This window comes from Diplotaxodon limnothrissa, linkage group LG22 (genome assembly GCF_057381915.1).
Source record: "Diplotaxodon limnothrissa isolate DT_005_m linkage group LG22, D_limnothrissa_male_GT1.1, whole genome shotgun sequence".
Lineage (NCBI taxonomy): Eukaryota > Metazoa > Chordata > Actinopteri > Cichliformes > Cichlidae > Diplotaxodon > Diplotaxodon limnothrissa.
In genome coordinates, this window is record NC_140616.1 from 20,465,750 (window position 1) to 20,475,045 (window position 9,296).

Consider the following 9,296-nt stretch of genomic DNA (forward strand, 5'->3'; position numbering starts at 1 on the left):
ATATCAATAAACTGGAGCCTTTGAGGCTGTCCTGCCAAAAAACCCATTATCAAATGTCATGGAGACGAACAAACATCTTTAGAAAAAGATTTACAAATGAGATGTCACTACAAAATATCAAAGAAAGAAAAAAAAAGAGAAGTCGTCACACAAAATATTACCAAAAAACATCTAAATTTGTTTGGTATCAACCTTTTTCAGCTTTAAACAATAGTAACTTTTTTTCTCCTTTTTTTCTTTTTCTTTTTTTTTTTTGTTTTTTTGCTTTCTTCTTCTTTTGTTTGTTGATTTTTTTTTCTCCAAAAACACGTTATGGCGCAGAGAGAAAAGAAAACAGAAGAAGAAATGAACAGCGATGGTCAGACATAGAAAGACAAAAAAAGAAAAAGAAAAAAAACAGAAGCACAGAGAATAAAGAAGAGAGAAGCAGCACTACGGCAAAGAACTGAAACATGCTGTACACAACCTCAGAGTCAACGCGCACAAATACAAGTCCAGCAAAAAGGCAAATATTACAAATCAAGGATAAATAATAAATTAGCCATACACAGTGGGGGTCCTGTGTGTTAACATACTTAAGGAGGGGTGGGGGAGTTAAAAGAATTGATAAATTTTATAAAATAAAAGCATCTTATTATTTTTTTTTTTTAATTTCAAATGAATATACGCACTGAACTAACACAGAGAAACACCACCAGAAAACATTTCGTAATATCCACGTAGCTAAACGGCCTGACCGACTCCCACCCAACAGCTCCGTCTTATATATATACCTGCCTGTGCTTTGGTTTGCACTCCGCGTCACCCTCTTACAAGTCCGGAGAGCTCCCCTCTGACTCCGTCCGGCTCACTCCGGAGATCCCTCTGTACGACAGCTTGTGTTAAGGCAATTGTGGTACATCGGTCATGTAGCGGGGTGGGGGGTTTAGAGGGGCGGTCATTAGAGCACAGAAAGCAAAAAAAATTTGAAAAGAAAGAAAAGAAAGCAACGCTGTCACCACAGTTACGCCGACCGTGCCGTGTTGTTTTGTTTGATGTAAAACTGTCAAACACGTGGCGGCGTGAAGTGTGCAGCCGTGATGTCAAAGCCACCCTGTGGTACCAGGTCATCCGGACTACGGCGCTGCCTTCCTTAATCTTAGAGCGAACTGGCTTGTTGTATTAACAAGAGAAAACTTCCCCTGACAATGTAAACATGGTTTCACTAGGATTGTCATTATTACAGTATTGCTTTCACTACACAAACAAAGTTGTAGAAAGCTAGATTGTTTTTCTCTATAGAAACCCTTTTTTTTTCTAATGGCCACTGCGCCTCAATAGGAATGCATTTTATAAATCTTTTTTTATATGTGCTTTTTTTCCTCCCCTACTCTTCTTTTTTCTTCTCTTTTCTTAGAATTATCCCCCTATATTTGTCATCTGATCGCAAAAGAATCAAACACCTGAATCTTATCTGAGGACTTAAACCTGAACCATGAATAAAAACTCAAATTAGGTAGATCCTCTGCAGGACAGCATGGGAGTACACACTCATTCACACAGCTCACATTTACACCCACCCCCCTCCCAATACTGCCCCTGCTCTGTCACTGATCTGCAACAGCTCTGTACCTTGATTGACCCTCAGCACTGCCTGACAGGTGTGAAGCAGGAACACAACTTTTGTGCATAGAGTTCTGTTGTGATTAGGAAAATGTCTCTCAGTGTCGGGTGGTTTCAAATTCAGCAGGTCCCCTGTCTTGTGCTAATCTGCGTACATCCCTTCCCCGCCACACCTGAAATTCTTAATAGATTAAATTTTTATAAATGCCAAACTAATCTTTGATACACTCTAAATTTCTCTATTTTGTTATTATACGCGTTAGTTTTGTTTTAGACTGTTTATATTTTTCAGGTTTCCCTTCATCGCATGGATCCCTGCCCGTCCCTTTAGAGTCTCTTCGTGAGCGAACCCTTTCAAAATAAGGTCAAATTTTAGAAAAAAAAGGAAGAAAAAAAAAAGAGAAAAGTAACCCCTTACAGTCTATGCAAAGACCTCCAAAAAAACAGGAAGCCAGCCTTCCAGCGAAGAGACGGGAGGCAGGCGCCTACTCAAACTCCTCCTCTTCCTCCTCCTCTTCCTCCAGGTGATTGGAAGTGGTCGGCGTAGCGGGGTCAGAGTCACGCGACAGTGTTGCTACGGCGACAATCTGCGGGGAGGCGCCGAGGTCCTCGGGAGTGTCTTCCTCCATGTCGTCAGTGGTGATGATTGCCACCGCGGCGCTGCTCTTCTTGTTCTGGTGGGTCTTGATGTGCTTCGAGAGGTGGTCGCTGCGCATGAAGCGCTTGGAGCATTCGGGACACTCAAAGCGCTTTTCTCCTGCAACAGTGTGGAGAACAAAAAAGTCAGACTAATGTTTTAAGGAAGACGTTAAAAGAAAGAAAGTAAAGAAAAATTGTGATTCCACCTATTTTTGCAGCTTTTCTCTGCCCTATAGATTATTTGGGTGGTGGGAAAAAACAAAAACCTTTAAAGGTGCCACTTTGGCTTCTGCTGGACATTTCTCAAGAACTGAGGGTAAAATTAAAACATTGCAGCTCTAGTTTGTATTCAGCAGTGAATTCAAATTCAATTCAAAATCACCCTGCATGTCTGTGTCTATGCTTTCTCCCACCTGTGTGTGTTCTCCGGTGTCTCTGCAGCTCGTCGCTCCGGGTGAACCTCTTGCCACAGAAGATCCAGTTACAGACAAACGGCCTCTCACCGGTGTGCCAGCGCAGGTGGGCCCGTAGGTGGGATGTCTTTCCATAGACCTTCCCGCAGCCCTCCATGTGGCAGATGTGCTGCTTTTTCTTTGTGGGATCCCCGCTGTTCCTACAACACAAACTTCTGTTATGAGTGAGGACCAGGAGGTTTGTGTGTATGTGCTACAGATCAAACTCAAAATACTCCTATAATAATTACATGTTTATATTTGTAATTCCATAATTTTTATATTACAAAGCCTTTTGCTTATCCCCCCCCCCCCCCCCCCCCCATATACTCTGTAACCCTAAAGCTTTAGCATTACCTGAAAGAAACGCATGCAGGAAAACAAACGTTCTCAGGCAAAGTCCCTCCCCTAAACCAAATAGAGCATTTCCTGTAGTGAGAATATGGCTGTCATGCACTCCTCCTGTTGCTGCGTGTTGTGTTTAAGAAGCCAATTCTCATGACATTTTCAGTGCTTCATGTGTGAAAACAGTTTTAGATATAGTTTTGTGCTTTTGTCTCATTTAGTATGTGCAGATGCATGAATTGTCAAGTTGGACCCCGCCTTCTCTTTCAGTCGTTTGCCTGCACCCCACCCCCACTTCTCCTCTGCATTTACAAGCCTCAGAAGTTATCTCACGAGCACTGGGCCCAACTGCCAACGCGTCTGTGTATGTTAAGCAGCGTAGCAGAACAAGGTACAAATTTTTTATGAATCAGGAAGTAAACTTTATGTCTCATTAGCATATATACATATATATATATATATATTTTAAAAACATTATATGGACATGGTAACCAATATATGAGTATGTAAAATTTCAGCTTAGGAATCCTAATCTTTTATTCAAAAGCAATTAAAATTCAATTGCATCTTTTTTTAAACCACTGTTGGTGCATGATATTGAAAATTCTGGAAACAATAATTTTTTTTCTCAATGTTCTCAAAATTGAGAACATGTAATTTATGGATTTATGGAGAATGAACTGTGTCAGTCTTGTCAGTTTTGTTAATTTGTTAGTAGTAATCAGTACAGAGAGAAAACTGCTGTGAGGTGATGAAAAAAAATCCACTACGGAAAGACTTTTAAGTCCAAAAACAAAAAACTGCTTCCTTTGAGATTGTATAGTTTGGATTCACTATAACTTCTGAGCCTTCAAAGTCCCTTCAAAGACTAGAAATAATCATGAGTATCTTATGCATGCTTTGCATACCTTCCCTCTCCATCCCTGCAGTTTGGACAAGAGCAGGCAACACGTCGAAGCCTCTTGCTGGGCGGTCCCTCCTGGTCTGAAGAACTTTGCACAGAGCTCAGCTGGTCTGGACTCATTGACGAGCCTGATGCAACATTGCCCACAGTGACAGTCACTGGAGACGACTGAACTTTGACCCCATCTTGACCCTGTGGTTGACCTGGAGGATGATTGAAAGTGTGTAAACACATGATCAAAAACAAGAACAGTTTCTATATTACAACAGAGAAAGTTAAAAAACAAGAACACCTTTGACTACAGGCTGTACATACAATATGGAGCCACCATTATATCTCCCATTGGTTTGAGGTGATCTGCTTTGAAACTTTAGGCCTAAAGCATATGCTGCATTGTCTGTTCTATTCTAAATGTACTAAATGAGCATATGAATTTCACTCAAGAAGACTTGAAACTAACACTTAAAGCCTTTAACTCTTTAGGAAAATAATTGCTGAGGTATTAAGACAAGTGAGATGTAGTATCATTTTTCATAGACTTTTCTACAAACTGATACCAAGAGAGTCACCCTCTGCTGATCACTAGAAAGAATGTAGTTCAATGACTTGGTCTTCACTTTAAAGACAGAGAGGCAACATGCACTTTTATTACAGACTATGTGTCATACACACAGTCTAACTGAGCAAGCAGGAGAGCAGGACATCCTTTAATTCAAGCTTTATAGATTAGTTTGTCATGATATGAGGGATTAGCGCACTGGACTAATATGATATTTTCTCAAGAAATAAAGACTCTCTGTCTCCACAACCCCATTGCATTCACGGTTTATGAAAGTGAGCAGATTGGTGCTGAATACGCATTTAGACAGTTACTCTCATAATGCCCTTACCCTGTAGACCAGTAATAGTGAGTGGTACGCCCTGCACCTGGACCCCAGCTGTGCTCAGTCCTGCAATGCTGACCGTCTGCACCCCTGACCCAGGGTTTATCTGGGCTGCACTTAGCGTCAAGGGAGCTCCACTAAGAGAGACTAGTCCCCCACTTCCAACTGCAGTCCCACCAGCTACCGGAGCCAGCGTCAGCTGCTGTGGCACAGCTGTCCCGAGACCACCCTGCAGGGAGACTCCACCGGGTAGCTGCAGCGTTTGCCAGGTGAGCTGCCCAGAGGGTGATAGGGTTGGGGTACGAATAAGGACCTGGGCAGAGTTCGGGAAGGCCTGGATGGGCTGCAAGGTCTGTCCTGGAGCCAGCTGCAGGGTCTGAATGTGCTGAGGTTGCTGTTGGCCCTGTGCCTGACCCTGACTCTGAGCCTGGGGCTGCAGCTGGATCTGCTGCACCAACTGGTGCCCCACCTGGCCCACAATCACCTGCTGAATGGCTCCAGGTGTGTCTGTCTGGTTCTGTAGCCCGTTGGTCTGATTCTGGCTTTGAGAGTCTGCCTCGCTGCTCTGCACTTGGGCGTCAGCTGATCCACCCTCTGATCCAGCTGAAACCACTTGAGCCCCATCAGGCACGCTGTCGCCTTCAGCTACTGCCATTGTTGATCCAGCTGCGGCTGTGGTAGGAGCCACCCCTGACACAGCTGTTGTCACCAGCTGGTTGCCATTAGCAACAGAGAATGTGCCATCTGCTGATTGGATAAGCTGCACAGCTCCACCCCCTCCGACATTATTGATCACAGGCAAAGCCAGGGTCATGCCACCAAGGTTTATAGGTACTGTGGTCATGACAGGAGTTTGGGAGCCTTGCAGAGTCTGCAGCTGAAGTGGGAATGACTGCGCAGGACGGATCTGCAGTGGAACCGTCTGATTGGCTGTACTCGTCAGGATGGCCTGCTGGTTGGTGGGTTGAATGATAGCTTGGGTCTGGCCCGAACTCTGGATGAGCTGAACCTGCTCGGGAACGGCCCCGATGGACGCTGTTTGAGGGCTGATGTGGATCTGCTGTCCATCTGCAGTCTGCAAGTGCGGGATGACCTGATACTGGACTCCTGCTCCGGCATTGGGCAGGTTCTGAACCTGGATGATCTGAAATTGCTGCTGCTGATTGGCTGCGACACTGTTGGTCCCACCTACTGCCTTTACCTGCCCAACAGGAAAGGAGCAGTAAATCAGTTATGTGGACAAGGATTAAAAATTGATAAAAACATTTGCACAAACACACCACTCCCCTCACCTTACGTCCACCAGGTGAGCTGTCATTAGTCAAGGTGGTGGCCACGGTCACAGCAACAGGTTGACTGGTGTTCTCCTTGGCCATAGTAGGCGCTGCTGTAATGATCTGCCAGCCGTTCCCTGTGAACTGTGCCGGGACCAGTTCTAGCTGCTGGGGCACTAAGGCCTGACCCCCAGCTGTGTCCACCACTATTTGACCCTGGATCTGTCCCGCCTGCAACTGGATCTGACCAGCCTGGACCTGGATCTGCTGGGCCCCTGCTTGGCCCTGTGCCCCCTCTGCTCCCCCCTGCCCTCCGATCTTACTGCAGGTGGCTGCTAGCAGAGCCAATGGAGAGGGCTGAGAGGAATCCTAGAGGAGACGGTGGAGGAAAGGGGATGGAGGAGTAATGGATGGATGGATGGGAGGGGTGAGAAGGGTGATAGGGAAAACAGGAGTGACAGGTGAAGGAAGGACAAGAAGGGAGTCAGGGTTAGAAACATACATTAACAGCTTGTACGCATACACAAACAAAGCCAAAGAGTACATGTGCAAAGATAAAAACGCTTAAGGCTGGGGATGATAGCAGGTATCATTGCAAACGCTCACGCAATGATTAATTTTAAATGAATAAGAGAAAAAGAGCGAGGGGTGGGAAATAACATGGTGCAGAAAAAAGAAACACAAAAAGCTGAGTGAAAGCGAGAGAGAGAGCTGTCAGTGGAAGTGGGCGGTATTACAGGAAGCGAGTGGGTGGGCGTGTGAGAACCACATTTCTGTTTTCTGAGAACACTGGAAGAAAATGCCGCCTTCTCTCTCCTCCCTTTTCAAAGGAACTAGGTCGCAGGCAAATTTTTAATGCTCAACACCTCACAACAGTGCACGGGGAAACAGCCTAGATTTTGTAACAACTACAACAGCAGGAAAATTAACACAGCAGCGATGCTCGTCATGCACATTTAATGACAATAAGATGCGCTCAAGAACAGCTGCCTGGCTCAAAAATAATCTCAAAGATATATATGTATACAACCTGCTGCAGAGAGAAGTTTCACAGTCTTGGGGCCACTTAACCAAAGCTGCAGGTCTTTCAATAATATCCACGTGCAGAATTAAATCATTCTGACCATAATTCAAACAGACAGTTCAAAAAGTATAGCGGCTGAAGTGTGACAGCCGTGTAAGCCTATTCATGAGGCTCTGGGTTGGCTCACTGTTGGGCTGCACAGAAGCAGGAAGTGGAATTCACCAGAGAAACGCCCCCAGAGGTGTCTGGCTGGCTAGGCTGGGAGGGAGGGAGTACATTTTTGGCCTACAGGCAAGGGAAAAGTAACGAACTATAATAAACTCCTGTCTCCTTGCTTTTACCTGTGATCCAGAACTTTTCCCCCTTTTAGATGCTTTCCCTCCTTCAGTTCCAGATGATTCCTTCTTCGAGTCTGTGAGGAAGAGGCAGAAATGTTAGAATATTTTCAATTACAATATTATCACATGGGGATTACTGAGTACTACAAAGTCCCGAGCAGTATACGGGGCACTGCATGCTGCAAATAAAATCCAAGCAAAAAAATAGCATATATGGCATCACAGAGGTGATCAATATAGACAGAAGAGAAACCAGTAACCTTATCATCAATATCAAAGGGGCATTGAGCTTCCTATCTGTCAAACGGCTATAAAGAGGGAAGGAGGGGTGGAGACGGGGAGGGGGAGGGTACCTACCACTCATAACGCATTAATATACCGAGAGGGAGAGGGTGTAGTTCACGGTAGAAGGCCGGCCGGGTACACAGGCGGAGGACGGCCTATATGTTCGGCTCTGAGCCGTGGCGGATCTGCCCGTTTGACGAAACCACCCACCGGCCAGGAAGGGCGGTGCCAAGCGCAGGAACAATCAAACAGCCCCAAATAACGGAAATAACAGAGAGAGCGGTGACCGTCCCCGGTCCGCCGGACACCTCACAGATCCGTCGTATGACTCCTTTACCGGATAGACAGTCCATAAACGAACAAATTGGCGGTTGTCAGAGTGATATCCACAGAGAAGTTGGCAGTGTGTGACCGTAGAGGCCCACCCACTTCCATTTAAGCATCAGGACAACACCCTCCTCGCAGCTCCTGCCTGTCACCGCTGTTTCTCACGCCGCACGACGCGGGGACGCCTCGTCGCTGTCCGTCGCGCGCCGAAAACAAACCGTCACCTGTGTTGGTATTTTAAGCGTGTTCCCCTTTTTTTCGTGCACAATTGATTTTTTAAAGGGGGGGATACAGGGAGATAGCTGTGGCTTTTGTGGGCGGATGCGCTCCTCCCACATATTCAGATTGGACGACGGGGCTCGGCGTGCGAGGGTCGAGATGGGAGTTGTATTTTGGTGAGGCCTCGCCTTCTCGAACTGGCTAGCGCGAGCGGGACTACAACTTCCGTGATGCTCCGGCTTGTCGGTTGGGTTTGGAGCGGCGGTGTCGGTAGTCATGTTGGTGTGAGAGCGAGAAGGAAGGGCGGCGACTTCTGTGTTGTGGGGGTTGGGCAAACGGGAAAGGAGGTGTGTGCGCGCGCCCGTGTGTTTTGTGCACGCGTGTCAGTTTCAGAATGTCAGTAAGGGTTAAAAAATTAAAATAATCAGGGAAACAAACGATTTAATTATTTTGAAATCATTTAAAAGGTGAAAATGCAACAGTGTTGCTTCTAAGCTGATGTACGTCTATTTATTTACCTCATCTATTTCCCCCCTTGTTGTCAACTTTAGATCCTATGTAGTAGAAAATTACGTCATTGCATTGCCAGAGGCTTTAGGAAATTCACACTAGTACAAGATTTGTGTGTGTGTGTGTGTGTGTGTGTGTGTGTGTGTGTGTGTGTGTGTGTGTGTGTGTGTGTGTGTGTTTGTGTTATGCAATTGTGAATTGAATATGTGGGTTCTGATTGGCTAGTTCAACAAAAAAGGTTCTTCAGACAAATTGAACTTTTGGGATATGCATTAAAGCTTCATTCTGCCAATCAACAGTAATTTTTACAGTGGGGGAAACGATTATTTGATCCTTTTGAACAACTTGTATTTGAATTTAGTTGCAAAGAAATAAACTGTCTCTAATTGTTATGAAAGTTTTATCATGGAGAGAGACTACTTGGATACTAACCCCGAGTTGCTCTCCAATCCATCGGAGTATGTGTGTGAATTTTAGGTAGGAAGCACTTAAA

General features: G+C 45.4%; 1 protein-coding gene across 1 annotated transcript; it reads right to left on the bottom strand.

Moving 5' to 3' along the window:
• Window positions 1–1,573: 1,573 nt before the first annotated feature.
• On the bottom strand, window positions 1,574–8,204 carry sp4 (sp4 transcription factor). The gene is made up of 7 exons (XM_085346042.1): window positions 7,820–8,204; window positions 7,466–7,536; window positions 6,119–6,469; window positions 4,833–6,027; window positions 3,947–4,145; window positions 2,655–2,854; window positions 1,574–2,359 (listed from the first exon to the last, which is right to left on the bottom strand). The coding sequence occupies exons 1-7, from the start codon at window positions 7,824–7,826 to the stop codon at window positions 2,088–2,090; spliced, it is 2,295 nt and encodes a 764-aa protein (XP_085202168.1). The 5' UTR covers window positions 7,827–8,204; the 3' UTR covers window positions 1,574–2,087.
• Window positions 8,205–9,296: the final 1,092 nt, after the last annotated feature.

Bases quoted from the DNA above. Each gene is read 5' to 3' on its own strand.
- sp4 (XM_085346042.1), bottom strand. The intron at 4,146-4,832 runs GTAAGGGCATTA...ATCATCCTCCAG, and splicing joins CACTATTACTGGTCTACAGG to GTCAACCACAGGGTCAAGAT. The intron at 2,855-3,946 runs GTATGCAAAGCA...TTTGTGTTGTAG, and splicing joins TGCAGGGATGGAGAGGGAAG to GAACAGCGGGGATCCCACAA.